The 18,614-nt window shown below is 41.3% G+C and overlaps 1 protein-coding gene across 1 annotated transcript in view; it reads left to right on the top strand.

Moving 5' to 3' along the window:
• The window catches only part of LOC124259590 (mucin-like protein), a 45,963-nt gene extending 30,814 nt beyond the window's left edge, over window positions 1-15,149 (top strand). The window contains exons 24-28 of the mRNA XM_046693747.1: window positions 1,410-1,488; window positions 2,147-2,202; window positions 3,226-3,312; window positions 11,348-11,528; window positions 14,458-15,149. Coding sequence (XP_046549703.1) covers window positions 1,410-1,488; window positions 2,147-2,202; window positions 3,226-3,312; window positions 11,348-11,397 — 272 coding nt within the window. The 3' untranslated portion in view covers window positions 11,398-11,528; window positions 14,458-15,149. The remainder of the gene's footprint in view (window positions 1-1,409; window positions 1,489-2,146; window positions 2,203-3,225; window positions 3,313-11,347; window positions 11,529-14,457) is intronic.
• The last annotated feature ends 3,465 nt before the right edge of the window (window positions 15,150-18,614 follow it).

Below are 18,614 nucleotides of genomic sequence, written 5' to 3'. Positions count from 1 at the left end.
GTACCTGCTACTACTGGACCAACCCCACTGTCAGAGTAAGTACTACTGGACCAACCCCACAGACAAGTGTCAGAGTAAGTACCTGCTACTACTGGACCAACCCCACAGACAAGTGTCAGAGTAAGTATCTGCCACTACTGGACCAACCCCACAGACAAGTGTCAGAGTAAGTACCAGCTACTACTGGACCAACCCCACAGATAAGTGTCAGAGTAAGTACCAGCTACTACTGGACCAACCCCACAGACAAGTGTCAGAGTAAGTACCTGCTACTACTGGACCAACCCCACAGATAAGTGTCAGAGTAAGTACCTGCTACTACTGGACCAACCCCACAGACAAGTGTCAGAGTAAGTACCTGCTACTACTGGACCAACCCCACGGACAAGTGTCAGAGTAAGTCCCTGCCACTACTGGACCAACCCCACAGACAAGTGTCAGAGTAAGTACCTGCTACTACTGGACCAACCCCACAGACAAGTGTCAGAGTAAGTATCTGCCACTACTGGACCAACCCCACAGACAAGTGTCAGAGTAAGTACCTGCTACTACTGGACCAACCCCACAGATAAGTGTCAGAGTAAGTACCAGCTACTACTGGACGAACCCCACAGACAAGTGTCAGAGTAAGTACCTGCTACTACTGGACCAACCCCACGGACAAGTGTCAGAGTAAGTATCTGCCACTACTGGACCAACCCCACAGACAAGTGTCAGAGTAAGTATCTGCCACTACTGGACCAACCCCACAGACAAGTGTCAGAGTAAGTACCAGCTACTACTGGACCAACCCCACAGACAAGTGTCAGAGTAAGTACCAGCTACTACTGGACCAACCCCACAGACAAGTGTCAGAGTAAGTACCTGCTACTACTGGACCAACCTCATGGACAAGTGTCAGAGTAAGTACCTGCTACTACTGGACCAACCTCATGGACAAGTGTCAGAGTAAGTACCAGCCACTACTGGACCAACTCCACGGATAAGTGTCAGAGTAAGTACCTGCTACTACTGGACAACCCCACAGACAAGTGTCAGAGTAAGTACCTGCTACTACTGGACCAACCCCACAGACAAGTGTCAGAGTAAGTACCTGCTACTACTGGACCAACTCCACAGACAAGTGTCAGAGTAAGTACCAGCCACTACTGGACCAACCCCACGGACAAGTGTCAGAGTAAGTCCCTGCTACTACTAAGTGTCAGCTCTTTCATGGCTATGATTGTTCATATGAGCCGTGATCCGCACCACAAACATCTGACGCTGCATGTTTTCATACAGAGTAAACACTAATACAAAACAGGAAGAGGCTAATATTTTGCAACTTTATGAAAGCATGATCAAGGTAATATCAACAGCCATGTTATTTTATAAAAGACAAAATGTATTTTGTATTTCCTCAATCACAGGTAAATGCAATGAAGTTCCCTGTAAGAACGGCGGCTCCTGCATCAACATGCCTGGAGAGGATCCTGGATTTGCCTGCAGGTACTAAAACTTAACTAACTCACTCACTCTCCAAGAATCCAAGAAACAATTGTTTCTTAAGGTATCATTAATGTTCCGATGCAGTTATACCAAGTGTACAGAGTTACTTGGGCCTACTAGATACGATATCCTAGCACTCCACTCAGGCTCCTGAAATTCAATATATCCTTGTTTAGTGAGTTCTTCCTGACCCCTCAAAACCTGAATGATTAACTCCCGTGTACACACTGCAGGATCCAGATTAGGGGGTGGAAAGTTTACAGGGGTGCACACCTCTTTTTGTAACACCTTACATGTTTTTTGACAACAGTATAACCATCTGTAGTGAAACATCACGTCATTATATGATACAAATGTAACCAAAAAGTGGAAATATAAAAAAACAAAAACAAAAATTATATGATACAGAAATTGTCATCCACAGAGTATCACACCCTTTTTGTTACTTACCAACTTCCAAAATGCCAATCAAACAGTTTAACAATTCAGTTCGTGATTAGATCTTATATGGACATGCTTTTTGAAAGTCCAGACTCCCCAGAGTCCAGAGGGACATGGATGTAGGAGGATGAATCGTACACTTTCTCCGGGGGTGTGATTACACATTGTTACCTCGTGTAAAGCTGTGAATGAACAACTGTATCCTGTGATGTTTCAGATGTCCGTCCGGGTGGGTAGGGTCAACGTGTGAAGACAAGGACCCTGAAGCTGAGAGTAAGGACCACCTTTACATCAATATCATTATATTGTGGAAAAATGTGTCTTTGCTATCCACACTACCAATTATGTTTTTGCCAATATTATTTCAATACTGTCCATGGAGAGTATTGGTAGTCCAATCGTTGAAGTTGTTTCCCTCGGGCAAGACACAAACATGTAATCGTGGGTTCGAACCATGGTTTGTCTTGATAATGTTTCTCAGTTTGGCAACCAACATGGTAAACATGGGTCCTGCTTGATCTCGGGGTTTTCTCACACTGTAAACTGACACGCTGTGATGTAACTTTTCAAAGCAGGTTTAGAACCAACTCATCAACTCACTCTACCATCTGTGAGGTGAGGTGTAATTGGGTTTAACGTCGTGCTTGAGAATATTTCGCTCATATGATGACGTGCATGCGTGTGTATGTGTGTGTCCGGCTTCTTGTACTAGCCCAGACTTAAGCTGGTTTTATAGTGCTAGCCCACTGAGATACCATGCCGCAGTGAAGCATGAATACCCCACTCAGACACATTATACTGACTCCGAGCCGACCAGTCCTTGTAATTGTACCCATTAATGCCGAGCGCCAGGCAGGGACCAACAAGTACCATATTTGAACGTCTTTTGGTATGACGCGGCCGGGGATCAAACCCGCGACCTTCCGCTCTCCGGGCGGACGCTCTAACCACTACACCACGGAGGCGGTCTCTCTACCATCTGTGATAGCTAGACCAGGAGACTTATATGAATGGCTCAGGAGTTACACACACATCTCCTGTGAAGCCAGTAAAACAATGGACAATAACATGAATGTAAAGTATGTTTTTGCTTTCCATTTAGTTAAACACAGTATCATCTCATTGCTTGATTGAAAATAGGTCAGTGTGGGTCACCTCACACTTCAGACACATGTGTTCATTTTGGATGAAGGAACATTTTGTATTCAACATAGAAGCATTGATGATAACTTTGTCATTTCAACAAAAGAACATAAATGGATCCGGATATTCACAGCTTCCATGTTGCTGTTTCAGGGAGGAAGATTATTATCATTGCGGTGTCTGCCAGTCTTGGTGGTCTGTGTTTCTTCCTGTGCTTGTGGGGCTGTGCTGTGTCTGCAGGTGAGTCCACTATAACAAGGCTGTGCTGTGTCTGCAGGTGAGTCCACTATAACAAGGCTGTGCTGTGTCTGCAGGTGAGTCCACTACTAACAAGGCTGTGCTGTGTCTGCAGGTGAGTCCACTATAACAAGGCTGTGCTGTGTCTGCAGGTGAGTCCACTATAACAAGGCTGTGCTGTGTCTGCAGGTGAGTCCACTATAACAAGGCTGTGCTGTGTCTGCAGGTGAGTCCACTATAACAAGGCTGTGCTGTGTCTGCAGGTGAGTCCACTATAACAAGGCTGTGCTGTGTCTGCAGGTGAGTCCACTATAACAAGGCTGTGCTGTGTCTGCAGGTGAGTCCACTATAACAAGGCTGTGCTGTGTCTGCAGGTGAGTCCACTATAACAAGGCTGTGCTGTGTCTGCAGGTGAGTCCACTATAACAAGGCTGTGCTGTGTCTGCAGGTGAGTCCACTATAACAAGGCTGTGCTGTGTCTGCAGGTGAGTCCACTATAACAAGGCTGTGCTGTGTCTGCAGGTGAGTCCACTATAACAAGGCTGTGAGTGTCTGCAGGTGAGTCCACTATAACAAGGCTGTGCTGTGTCTGCAGGTGAGTCCACTATAACAAGGCTGTGCTGTGTCTGCAGGTGAGTCCACTATAACAAGGCTGTGCTGTGTCTGCAGGTGAGTCCACTATAACAAGGCTGTGCTGTGTCTGCAGGTGAGTCCACTATAACAAGGCTGTGCTGTGTCTGCAGGTGAGTCCACTATAACAAGGCTGTGCTGTGTCTGCAGGTGAGTCCACTATAACAAGGCTGTGCTGTGTCTGCAGGTGAGTCCACTATAACAAGGCTGTGCTGTGTCTGCAGGTGAGTCCACTATAACAAGGCTGTGCTGTGTCTGCAGGTGAGTCCACTATAACAAGCTGTGGTGAGTGCAGGTGAGTCCACTATAACAAGGCTGTGCTGTGTCTGCAGGTGAGTCCACTATAACAAGGCTGTGCTGTGTCTGCAGGTGAGTCCACTATAACAAGGCTGTGCTGTGTCTGCAGGTGAGTCCACTATAACAAGGCTGTGCTGTGTCTGCAGGTGAGTCCACTATAACAAGGCTGTGCTGTGTCTGCAGGTGAGTCCACTATAACAAGGCTGTGCTGTGTCTGCAGGTGAGTCCACTATAACAAGGCTGTGCTGTGTCTGCAGGTGAGTCCACTATAACAAGGCTGTGCTGTGTCTGCAGGTGAGTCCACTATAACAAGGCTGTGCTGTGTCTGCAGGTGAGTCCACTATAACAAGGCTGTGCTGTGTCTGCAGGTGAGTCCACTATAACAAGGCTGTGCTGTGTCTGCAGGTGAGTCCACTATAACAAGGCTGTGCTGTGTCTGCAGGTGAGTCCACTATAACAAGGCTGTGCTGTGTCTGCAGGTGAGTCCACTATAACAAGGCTGTGCTGTGTCTGCTGTGTCTGCAGGTGAGTCCACTATAACAAGGTGCTGTGGTGAGTCCACTATAACAAGGCTGTGCTGTGTCTGCAGGTGAGTCCACTATAACAAGGCTGTGCTGTGTCTGCAGGTGAGTCCACTATAACAAGGCTGTGCTGTGTCTGCAGGTGAGTCCACTATAACAAGGCTGTGCTGTGTCTGCAGGTGAGTCCACTATAACAAGGCTGTGCTGTGTCTGCAGGTGAGTCCACTATAACAAGGCTGTGCTGTGTCTGCAGGTGAGTCCACTATAACAAGGCTGTGCTGTGTCTGCAGGTGAGTCCACTATAACAAGGCTGTGCTGTGTCTGCAGGTGAGTCCACTATAACAAGGCTGTGCTGTGTCTGCAGGTGAGTCCACTATAACAAGGCTGTGCTGCTGTGTCTGCTGGTGAGTCCACTATAACAAGGCTGTGCTGTGTCTGCAGGTGAGTCCACTATAACAAGGCTGTGCTGTGTCTGCAGGTGAGTCCACTATAACAAGGCTGTGCTGTGTCTGCAGGTGAGTCCACTATAACAAGGCTGTGCAAGGTGAGTCCACTATAACAAGTGCTGTGCTGTGTCTGCAGGTGAGTCCACTATAACAAGGCTGTGCTGTGTGCTGCAGGTGAGTCCACTATAACAAGGCTGTGCTGTGTCTGCAGGTGAGTCCACTATAACAAGGCTGTGCTGTGTCTGCAGGTGAGTCCACTATAACAAGGCTGTGCTGTGTCTGCAGGTGAGTCCACTATAACAAGGCTGTGCTGTGTCTGCAGGTGAGTCCACTATAACAAGGCTGAGTCCACTATAACAAGGCTGTGCTGTGTCTGCAGGTGAGTCCACTATAACAAGGCTGTGCTGTGTCTGCAGGTGAGTCCACTATAACAAGGCTGTGCTGTGTCTGCAGGTGAGTCCACTATAACAAGGCTGTGCTGTGTCTGCAGGTGAGTCCACTATAACAAGGCTGTGCTGTGTCTGCAGGTGAGTCCACTATAACAAGGCTGTGCTGTGTCTGCAGGTGAGTCCACTATAACAAGGCTGTGCTGTGTCTGCAGGTGAGTCCACTATAACAAGGCTGTGCTGTGTCTGCAGGTGAGTCCACTATAACAAGGCTGTGCTGTGTCTGCAGGTGAGTCCACTATAACAAGGCTGTGCTGTGTCTGCAGGTGAGTCCACTATAACAAGGCTGTGCTGTGTCTGCAGGTGAGTCCACTATAACAAGGCTGTGCTGTGTCTGCAGGTGAGTCCACTATAACATAACAAGGCTGTGCTGTGTCTGCAGGTGAGTCCACTATAACAAGGCTGTGCTGTGTCTGCAGGTGAGTCCACTATAACAAGGCTGTGCTGTGTCTGCAGGTGAGTCCACTATAACAAGGCTGTGCTGTGTCTGCAGGTGAGTCCACTATAACAAGGCTGTGCTGTGTCTGCAGGTGAGTCCACTATAACAAGGCTGTGCTGTGTCTGCAGGTGAGTCCACTATAACAAGGCTGTGCTGTGTCTGCAGGTGAGTCCACTATAACAAGGCTGTGCTGTGTCTGCAGGTGAGTCCACTATAACAAGGCTGTGCTGTGTCTGCAGGTGAGTCCAAGGCTGTGCTGTGTCTGCAGGTGAGTCCACTATAACAAGGCTGTGCTGTGTCTGCAGGTGAGTCCACCACTATAACAAGGCTGTGCTGTGTCTGCAGGTGAGTCCACTATAACAAGGCTGTGCTGTGTCTGCAGGTGAGTCCACTATAACAAGGCTGTGCTGTGTCTGCAGGTGAGTCCACTATAACAAGGCTGTGCTGTGTCTGCAGGTGAGTCCACTATAACAAGGCTCCTGCAGGTGAGTCCAACAAGGCTGTGCTGTGTCTGCAGGTGAGTCCACTATAACAAGGCTGTGCTGTGTCTGCAGGTGAGTCCACTATAACAAGGCTGTGCTGTGTCTGCAGGTGAGTCCACTATAACAAGGCTGTGCTGTGTCTGCAGGTGAGTCCACTATAACAAGGCTGTGCTGTGTCTGCAGGTGAGTCCACTATAACAAGGCTGTGCTGTGTCTGCAGGTGAGTCCACTATAACAAGGCTGTGCTGTGTCTGCAGGTGAGTCCACTATAACAAGGCTGTGCTGTGTCTGCAGGTGAGTCCACTATAACAAGGCTGTGCTGTGTCTGCAGGTGAGTCCACTATAACAAGGCTGTGCTGTGTCTGCAGGTGAGTCCACTATAACAAGGCTGTGCTGTGTCTGCAGGTGAGTCCACTATAACAAGGTGCTGTGCTGGTGAGTCCACTGCAGGTGAGTCCACTATAACAAGGCTGTGCTGTGTCTGCAGGTGAGTCCACTATAACAAGGCTGTGCTGTGTCTGCAGGTGAGTCCACTATAACAAGGCTGTGCTGTGTCTGCAGGTGAGTCCACTATAACAAGGCTGTGCTGTGTCTGCAGGTGAGTCCACTATAACAAGGCTGTGCTGTGTCTGCAGGTGAGTCCACTATAACAAGGCTGTGCTGTGTCTGCAGGTGAGTCCACTATAACAAGGCTGTGCTGTGTCTGCAGGTGAGTCCACTATAACAAGGCTGTGCTGTGTCTGCTGTGCTGGTGAGTCCACTATAACAAGGCTGTGCTGTGTCTGCAGGTGAGTCCACTATAACAAGGCTGTGCTGTGTCTGCAGGTGTCCACTGCAGGTGTGCTGTGTCCACTATAACAAGGCTGTGCTGTGTCTGCAGGTGAGTCCACTATAACAAGGCTGTGCTGTGTCTGCAGGTGAGTCCACTATAACAAGGCTGTGCTGTGTCTGCAGGTGAGTCCACTATAACAAGGTGCTGTGCTGCAGGTGTCTGCAGGTGAGTCCACTATAACAAGGCTGTGCTGTGTCTGCAGGTGAGTCCACTATAACAAGGCTGTGCTGTGTCTGCAGGTGAGTCCACTATAACAAGGCTGTGCTGTGTCTGCAGGTGAGTCCACTATAACAAGGCTGTGCTGTGTCTGCAGGTGAGTCCACTATAACAAGGCTGTGCTGTGTCTGCAGGTGAGTCCACTATAACAAGGCTGTGCTGTGTCTGCAGGTGAGTCCACTATAACAAAGCTGTGCTGTGTCTGCAGGTGAGTCCACTATAACAAAGCTGTGCTGTGTCTGCAGGTGAGTCCACTATAACAAAGCTGTGCTGTGTCTGCAGGTGAGTCCACTATAACAAAGCTGTGCTGTGTATGCAGGTGAGTCCACTATAACAAAGCTGGGGCAACTCTTGTATTAACCTGCAGCTCCACACATACTCATAGTGACTGGGTATTCTGGTAGTTAAAGCATCTGCTCATCATGCCAAATGCAGACGTTCAGTTTTGCCCCAAGTATGTTGAACCTGTTGCTGATATCCTTGCCATGATATTACAGTAGTATGTCTAACTCGCTCGGACCACTACAGTTTCCACTCTATTCTTTCTGCTCTATTGTTTCCTCTCCGTTTCCATGCTATTGTTTCCACTCTGTTGTTTCCACTTTCTGCTCTATTGTTTCCTCTCCGTTTCCATGCTATTGTTTCCACCCTGTTGTTTCCACTTTCTGCTCTATTGTTTCCACTCTATTGTTTCCATGCTATTGTTTCCACCTTGTTGTTTCCACTTTCTGCTCTATTGTTTCCATGCTATTGTTTCCACCCTGTTGTTTCCACTTTCTGCTCTATTGTTTCACTGGTTCCGCCACATTGTTTCAAGTTTCCACCCTGGGATAAACATACTAAAAGTGCAGCTGCCCAGGCTAGAAAAGTTCTGTTAGGCATATTAAAGACATTACATAGATTTAAACCAATTCCGTTTGAATTATTTTCCAGGATATTTGACACCAAAATTATGCCTATTTTACTCTATGGGTCTGAGGTTTAGGGGTTAGATAGTGTAACAAATATAGAAACCATTCATATGTTTGCGTGTAAACGCTTACTTGGAGTGATTACATCGACACCAACTTACACAGTACTGGGTGAATGTGGCAGATACCCTTTGTATATTTTTGCATTTAAACATTCCATAAAAGTTTTGATTAGATTGTTATATATGCCTAATGTAAGATATCGAAATACGTGTTATAACATGCTTTTACAAGCAGCTAATAATGGTAAAAATAATTGGGTTTCCAAATTGAAGTACTTATTGTTTCGACTTGGATTTGGCTATATATGGGAGTCACAAACAATAATTAGTAAAGAATCCTTTATTGCGGATGTTATGGCAAGATTAAACTGTTCGTTTGAACAGGACTGGCACCCCTCCCTTTTCAGCATTTCTAAAACTAGAAATTATACTTTCTTTAAAGGTACCTTTGGAACGGAGTTATATCTCAAAAGACTAACAATTTCAAAATTCCATGTGGCCATGGCACAATTTCGTTGCAGTTCCCATGGACTCAAAATAGAAACAGACAGATATGTTAATATTCCTGTAGATAAAAGGGTGTGCACTGTGTGTAATGAAGGCTACATCAAAGATGAGTATCATTTTTTGATGGTTTGTGTTCGGTATAAAACACTGCGTGAGAGGTATATACCTACTAAATTTATATCATACCCTACGCGTAATAAATTAGACATGCTTTTGGGATCAACTCATGTTAATGTCGTTAGAAAGCTGGCCATGTATATCCATTATGCAAACTGTTTCAGAATAACCTGCTGATTAATTATTATTCTCTCTTTCTCTCTCTCTGTCTCTATATATATCGTCATATACGTTATATGCTGACTGACCACATGTATGTATGAACATGGGCCGGAGGCCTACAGTCTTCATGAATAAAGCTGTCAAGTCACTCTATTCTTTCCACTCTATTGTTTCCACTCTGTTCTTTCTGCTCTATTGTTTCCACTCTGTTGTTTCCACTCTATTTTGTCTGCTCTATTGTTTCTGCTCTATTGTTTCCACTCTATTCTTTCTGCTCTATTGTTTCCACTCTGTTGTTTCCCCTCTATTTTGTCTGCTCTATTGTTTCCACTCTGTTGTTTCTACTCTATTCTTTCTGCTCTATTGTTTCCACTCTGTTGTTTCCACTCTATTCTTTCTGCTCTGTTGTTTCCTCTCTGTTGTTTCCACTCTATTCTTTCTGCTCTATTGTTTCCACTCTGTTGTTTCCACTCTATTTTGTCTGCTCTATTGTTTCCACTCTGTTGTTTCCACTCTATTGTTTCCGCTCTATTCTTTCCACTCTATTCTTTCTGCTCTATTGTTTCCACTCTATTCTTTCTGCTGTTGTTTCCACTCTGTTGTTTCCACTCTATTCTTTCTGCTCTATTGTTTCCACTGTTGTTTCCACTCTATTTTGTCTGCTCTATTGTTTCCTGTTTCCACTCTGTTGTTTCCACTCTATTTTGTCTGCTCTATTGTTTCCACTCTGTTGTTTCCACTCTATTCTTTCTGCTCTATTGTTTCCACTCTGTTCTCCTGTCTATTCTGTCTGCCACTCTATTGTTTCCACTCTATTGTTTCCACTCTGTTGTTTCCACTCTATTCTTTCTGCTCTATTGTTTCCACTCTATTCTTTCTGCTCTGTTGTTTCCACTCTGTTGTTTCTGCTCTATTGTTTCCACTCTATTTTGTCTGCTCTATTGTTTCCACTCTATTTTGTCTGCTCTATTGTTTCCACTCTATTCTGTCTGCTCTATTGTTTCCACTCTATTCTTTCTGCTCTTTTGTTTCCACTCTATTCTTTCTGCTCTGTTGTTTCCACTCTGTTGTTTCTGCTCTATTGTTTCCACTCTATTTTGTCTGCTCTATTGTTTCCACTCTATTCTTTCTGCTCTATTGTTTCCACTCTATTCTTTCTGCTCTGTTGTTTCCACTCTGTTGTTTCTGCTCTATTGTTTCCACTCTATTCTTTCTTCTCTGTTGTTTCCACTCTGTTGTTTCTGCTCTATTGTTTCCACTCTATTTTGTCTGCTCTATTGTTTCCACTCTATTCTTTCTGCTCTGTTGTTTCCACTCTGTTGTTTCTGCTCTATTGTTTCCACTCTATTTTGTCTGCTCTATTGTTTCCACTCTATTTTTTCTGCTCTATTGTTTCCGCTCTATTCTGTCTGCTCTATTGTTTCCACTCTATTGTTTCTGCTCTATTGTTTCCTCTCTTCTTTCTGCCTATTGTTCTGTTGTCTTCCACTCTATTGTTCTCCACTCCATTTTGTCTGCTCTATTGTTTCCGCTCTATTCTTTCTGCTCTATTGTTTCCACTCTATTCTTTCTGCTCTGTTGTTTCCACTCTGTTGTTTCTGCTCTATTGTTTCCACTCTATTTTGTCTGCTCTATTGTTTCCACTCTATTGTTTCCACTCTGTTGTTTCCCTATTCTCTATTGTTTCCACTCTATTTTCCACTCTGCTCCATCTCATTGTTTCCACTATTGTTTCCACTCTATTGTTTCCACTCTGTTGTTTCCATGCTATTGTTTCTACTGTTTCCACCCTATTGTTTCCGCTCTGTTGTTTCCAATCTATTCTTTCTGCTCTATTGTTTCCACTCTATTGTTTCCATGCTATTGCTTCCGCTCTGTTGTTTCCACTCATGTCACTTAAGTGAAATTATATTTTTCAGTTAAATACTGTATTTTATGGCTAATTGTATAATGATCTTTATCCATTTCAGAAAGAGAAATCCTCCCTCGAAATCCAGAGGACAGTCCTTTGATGTGTTAGATGATTCAAATGACTATATGGCTGAGACGAGGATACCACGCCCTCAAGTTAGAAGACAGACAGACAATCTAGAAATGGTAGAAAATGGTAGCAAAACAAATTTATTGATTGAGGAAGAGCATGCATTCAAGGTGTGTGGGAGGTGAAAGGAATAGCCTGCTTGTGCATTTCCCGGTGTTGTCGACATGTCTTGGCTCATAATAGCTGACAGGGTTTTCTTCCCTGTTTTCTTTTTAACCTAGTTTATTGAAGAAAATTTGGCAACATTTGTTGGGTTTTTTTGCTTGGCTATATATCTATATCTACTTAAAGTATGATATATATTTAATGAATAAAATCATACAGGTTGGATTATTTTTTGTCTCTTAAGTGTTTTCAAACTGAATTAAGAAAAAAGAAAGAGAAGTGTTATATAATGTATATCTTTCCCTAGGAAACAAGCACTGACAATGGCTGATCCATCTGAGTGAGAGGGGTGGGGGATGGGGGTGGGGCCTGTTAGTGCAATGACATGCATGTCCCCTCCTATCTTTTCTTTGATCCTGTGTCAGTTGTTGATTTTATTCACTTATCGACTTCACTTGCTGATTCTGCCGTCCTGGAGAAATCATTTAGAATCTATTTGTTATAATGTTATACATATGTTTTTTCATTGACAGAAATTCTGCATATTGTAAAATTAATGTTTGTCTCCAGGTGGGGACATTAGTCGGGTTCCAAACAGTCACTGCTTTGTCCTGGCTTAACTTACATTTGCAGCTTTTTTCTTTTCCTTCATTTATGCACAATCTTAATACTGTATTATACTTACTGAATTTGGTTTTACGCCGCTTTAAGCAATATTCCAGCAACATCACGGCAGGGGACACCAGAAATGGGCTTCACAAATTGTACCCATGTGGGGATTCAAACCTGGGACTTCGGCGTGATGAGCCAACGCTTTAACCACTAGGCTACCCCACCGCCCCAATACTGTATTATAGATTACAACTGAAATGTTAACAACTGATTAGACCTTGAACTGATCTTCAGCAACCCATGCTTGTCGTAAGAGGCGACTAACGGGATCGGGTGGTCAGGCTCGCTGACTTGGTTGACACATGTCATCATATTCTAGTTGTGTAGATCGATACTCATGTTGTTGATCACTGGATTGTCTGGTCCAGACTAATAACTGAATAGTTCCAAGAAATATCCAATATAGTTTATTTTACCTCTTGGAATAATGATTAGTAGTTTTTAGTAGATTACAATATCAATAATAATATTTATAATCAAGTTTCTTAGTGTGTACTAAACAGTGTAGACTTCTAACATATCAGGGGTGGTGGGTGTAACCCATGAATGGTTAAAGCTAAAGTGGCTTAAAGCTAAACTCGTATCACCCTGAAGACCTGGGTTCAATTCCTCAAATTCAAATTACAATTCCTGTGGGACTTGGAATGCCCAGTAAATGATTTGACCCCTGCTAATTCAATGATGAGTTGACTATCTGTAATAGTTATTTTGCTAAAAATATTGACAGTGATTACAATAATCTTTGAAATTAGATATTTGGGGTATGTCATTTCATACTACCAGGTACCCATTCACTGCACGGTGACTATGGGCAAAGCCTTACAAAGTCACAGGAAAATGTTAAATGTAATACTTGTTCCAGAGAAGGGCAGGTCAAAAATAATGGGAAGTGGCATTCAATAAAATAATATCTGGTACATTTCGTTATTCCTTTTCATGCACACAAGGGGCGGAGGGGTAGCCTTGTGGCTAAAGTATTCACTTGTTATGACAAAGACCCAAGTTTGATTCCCCATATAGGTGCAATATGTGAAGCCCATTTTTGGTGTTCCTTTCTAAAAGCGGCATAAAACCAAATTCACTCACTCACTCTTTGAAACTTTTCGGACACACATGCATGTAGTTTTGTCCAACAGTCACTTGCATGTATTTAGAGGTATCAAATGATACATTTTACATTTGTTCAAATACTTACCAGCACAAATAAATACATGTTACCTTTTTTTACTTTTCAGTTCAATCTTTTGCTTTTATCTTGATAGAATATCTCACTATAGATTAGAACCCATGGTGTATCTACCTAGATAAGTCATTAGCAGGTACTTGTCCTCTGTACTGAATGGTGATGTATTCTGAGTATGGGATTTCAGGTTATAAATGGTCACCAGTTACCCTTGTTTGTTGTAGTAGTAGTAGAGTTTAGTTTAACGCCGCACTCAGCAATATTCCAGCTGTATGGTGGCGGTCTGTAAATAATCTGGACCAGACAATCCAGTGATCAACAGCATGAGCATTGATCTACGCAATTGGGATATGACGATGTGTCAACCATGTCAGCTAGGCTGACCACCCGATCCCATTAGTCGCCTCTTATGACAAGCATGGGTTACTGAAGACCAATTCTAGCCCGGATCTTCACGGGTCCATGTTTGCTGTAAGTCGCAACACATTGGATCAGGTGGTGGGGGCTCAGTGACCTGGGCTTCCTTTCACAAAGCACTAAGGTGATCGTAAGTCACTAAGGTGACCTTAGTGCAATGTTAAAGAATGGGAGTTAAGGTTAACCTTAGTAAAGGTTGCTTCATGAAAGGAGCCCATGGTTGATTGTGTGTCATTGCTCATAATATCAATCACTGAATTGTGTTGTGCAAACTAGATTATCTACTGGCCTCCATCATAGAACTGGAACATTGCTAACTGTGGCGTTTAAGACCTGAATATGGTCATTTGAAGTTCGCCGCTATATAGCTGGAATATTGCTGACTGCAGCTGACTGCAGCGTAAAACTCAACTCACTCATTTGAAGTCACAATCATATGGTAGCAATGTAAAATTGAAATCCCTTTCTTTCATTCATGATATTGATCTTTGATTCAGTAAGGCACAAAATTGGCCATAAGGATAACTTCATAATATAATACAAAGAAAATTTCTAGCTCCTTACCTGCTGTCAGTATATTCAGTTTGTTGAGGTAATTGCTACTTTATGTACTGAACGTAGCTTATTGACAAGGCAATAATTTAGTTTGGTTTCTATTGCAGGAACGCCAGGCGTCTTTCAACAAGCACACCAAGTTTGAAAAGGATCCCAGTGATTCACACAGCTACATCAACAAAGCCTACCATCAAGAAAACGGAGCAGATGAAGACCGCTATGAGAGGCTGTAGTACAGTGTGCATCATTGTCAGAAACTTGTTAAACATTGTCAGAAACTTGTTCACCATTGTCAGAGACTTGTGTAACATTGTCAGAAATGTGTGTAACATTGTCAGAAACTTGTGTAATATTGTCAGAGACTTGTGTAACATTGTCAGAAACTTGTGGAACATTGTCAGAAACATCATCAGCAACAGCAACATTGTCAGCAGGATATGCTGTGGACAATGACAGCATTGTCTTTTCTTTATTATAATTTCAATCACATGGAAAATGTTGATAGGTATTATCATGATATATCCTAATATTGTAACTCTAAACTGTTTAATATTTTACTGGACTATTGAAGTAGAGTCACAATCATGATATTGATACATGTGAATATAAGCTGTGGCAAGTCTATTACAGCTCAAAATTAATTGTTTTTACGGAGTACCTGATAAGTCATATATATTATCAAAAATGTTGGCTAAATCCATACCAAACTGCATAAGCTTAATCAATCAGATCATCGTAACCCTAATGCTCTGTCACCATCGATTAATGGCATATATCTCGTCATAGTGTGAAAAACAAAGGAAAGAAAAGGTATTGTATACCAGTGAGTCAGATGGGTCTGATGACACTTTTAACAGTATTCCAGGAACATTAAGGCATATCAGCTGCATGTGATGAAGCTTGTTATGATGAAGACGTTCACCACTTTGGTGAAACCCATGGCACAGGTATGGTGCTGACTATACATGTCATTAATCACTATCAAATATTTATATTGAGTATCAGTGATGATCTCAATCAGTTATTTAAAGATGTTCAGTTACATCATATTATGACCACAGGGATTAACACTCATGTTCCACAGTAGGACAGATGTACATATATAAGTAATTCACTACCAATCATTTTTGTTTGTGGTCAGGGTGGTTGAGTAGCCAAGTGGTTAAAGCATTTGCTCATCCTGCCGAGTTTTTGTTTCATTCCCATTTGGTAGTCCATGAAGCCAAGGTGTTGCTGACCACAACATTCCCTGTATGATCGAAATATGACCTTCATTTGAAGGAGGTTGTCTTATTGTTTATTATCCATATGGTGAAACATAACCAGTGTCATAAATATCATATGTGCACATGTGCACATATTACTTTTGCCTAGCAACCATTGATTCTGTGTTTCGTCGTCTGTGACGTCATTATAAAATTGAACGTGACGTCAATGAACTGGGCAGTCATACTTGCTTACCGTGTTTTACTGCACGCATGCACATGAATAAAATGGATAATAAAGAAATTATTACACTTGTAAGTGTGCCACACGACTTATACAAAACTCGTGCCAAATTTTGTAATACAAAATCTAGCACTCGTTTCGTATAAGTCATCTGACACACTTGCTCATGTAATAATCTCTATGTATATTCCATGATGATCAACAACTGACTCTGACCAATGATCAAGGACAGGTTCCTTTCACATGTCGTCATCAGTTGGTGTTTGATCCTGGAGTTGATAGCTGTCATGGTGTTAACTGGTGTTGCTACTATACATTTACATTCAACTATTTGGTGATCTTCATCTGTGACAGACAGAAGTATTTCACAGAACTTAACAGCTTTCCTTTTTGTTTGTGAAACATTAGGAGTGGGTATTGCAGAGAATTTCATATTGTGATATATTGCGATGCGAAAACATATATTGTGATATGTATTGCAATATATTGCAAGAAGTATTTTTGAACAAAAACTGCTTATAATTGAGTTAATGCTTGATTTATAAAGCATGAACACAACAAAATCACTATGCTTGATTAAGCTTTAATAAAAACTTTTAATCATGACAAAATAAAAATGTAAATAATATTTGTCACAAATGAAACAAGGAAATATCCACAGAATTCTGAGTGTTAAGAAGTTTTCCGAATGCAAGTCAAAATACCGGTTTTCGATTAGCGTATTGCGATACTTATCGTTTTCAATGTCTGAACCGGTAATATATTTTTTGTCAAGTAAACCGGTTATATTTCATGCAGCCCTATTAAACATTCAAGCTATTTATTTTGTGTGTGTATATATTTTTGTCAAGTGTGCATTATCCTCTTACATATAATATATTTCATTTTCTAAAGATGAAGACGATAATTCAAACATGGCAAGTGTCAGTATTCATAACAAATGTCCAGTTATGTGTATGTTACATAATAACTATCAAGAAAGCTGAGTAATCAGGTTTATAAAACTGCCTGAAAGTTAAAGTAAGTTGATAAATAAATAGAACATACAACACAAAATATGCTGCATGGAAATTTGTTGCAGTACTTTTGTACATAAGAATCTTTAAGTCTGTGCTTCAATATCTCTGCTGTATATACACTTGTCCACATATTTGTACAATATTTGTATTTTGTGTGATTTGCTCATAGTAGTCAGTGCTTTCAAACTATGAAAAAGATTAACAACTGTTCAGGCCTAACAAAACATCATCACTGAAATTAATCATTGAACGTAATGATTGGACGTAATCGCTTTCGTAATGAAAAAGACATCGATTGCTATCAAGTTGTACTGATAGTATAGGACTAGTGTTGTACTGTCAGTATAGGATGAGTGATTTTTTTATGAAATCATTTCCATTTTATTTAAGTTGGTTTTGATTAGGTATGACATAAGGCAGAACATACCTGCTTAGTAAACTTACTCAATGACATAATACTTAGGTGAGTAAAATGACTGAAATACGCACATATTTGAAAGCTGTGGGTAACGGAAAATGAAATACCCACTCAACATTCATAATACCCACTCCAAAAATATACAGTGGGTACAGTACCCACATGAGCTAAATCTTATCTGGAGCTCTGGGACATATATTGGTACAGGGTATAATGTTCAGCCCCAAAACAATAATGTACAGATACGTGTAGAGTCATGAATTCTTTGAAGAGAAGCTGCTTTAGTGTAACAAACAGCATTATCATTGTATAGTAGATATTGAGTGCCAAAATCAAATTTGTGTATTTGATTCATGTGTATATAGAACCAATTATTGTGGAGTCATGATATGTTGAAATGTGTATACATAATGTTGTACTTTACAAATAGAGGTTCAACTGATTGTAATGATTCAAATCTTTAAGCCTGTTTATATAGTTTGCTTGTTACACAAATTGATGTGCCTATTGAAAAAAATGGTGTGGTTTCCTATTTATATTATATTTATATCCATTGACTTCATTTATTCCATCTTTGGCCAGATTTTTTTTCAACTTAAAATATTATGATCAAAACCTGTTAAAACTTCGCCGAAAACTCCTATCCCTGCTAGATATTTTTCAAATTTTTTATTTCTAACATTTTATTACTTAAAATTTTGCATTTTATGACATTTTGAGGAAATGCCAAGAAATATTTCAAATTTGAATTTATATATTGTTACCTTTACATATTTTATGAAAAAAAAAAAAAATGTCTTTATTACAACATTGAACTGAGTGTTGATATTCCTACACACCTATTGCTGGACAAAGATGTGTATCATAGACAAATGTATTCAGAAGGAAATTCAGAGGGTGCCCTAATATTCTGTAGCGATATTGTCTCTCAAAAAGGTGATGATCTTGTTCACTGGAGACATATTTACTATAACCTTCACCTTTGTCAAATGTATGTAATTATAATTGTGATCATTATCACTGATGAACTGTTAATGATTCAATAATAATCATGATTATCATTATTATCATGATGCATTGTTTGACATCCAGTAATTATTGTGATTATTGTTGTTATATATATATCAATATATATTGTCATCATTATTACAGTTGCATTGTTTGATATGGAATAACAATTGTGATTATTCTTGATACTTTATTGTTATGATATCAATAATGATTAAGATTATTAACACTGGTGCACTGTTTATGATATCTAAAAATAATTGTGATCATTACACTATGGGCTTTGTTCAAGAAATCCAATAATTGTTCATGGAATTTCATATTGTCTGGTGTTTTGTGCCTTGAGCATTGATCATGTTATCCAACAGTA

The sequence above is a fragment of the Haliotis rubra genome, unplaced genomic scaffold, assembly GCF_003918875.1.
Source record: "Haliotis rubra isolate DU_JTF1 unplaced genomic scaffold, ASM391887v1 Scf73, whole genome shotgun sequence".
NCBI lineage: Eukaryota > Metazoa > Mollusca > Gastropoda > Lepetellida > Haliotidae > Haliotis > Haliotis rubra.
The sequence above is the reverse complement of the archived record's forward strand: the minus strand, read 5'-3'. Positions and strand labels throughout refer to the sequence as shown.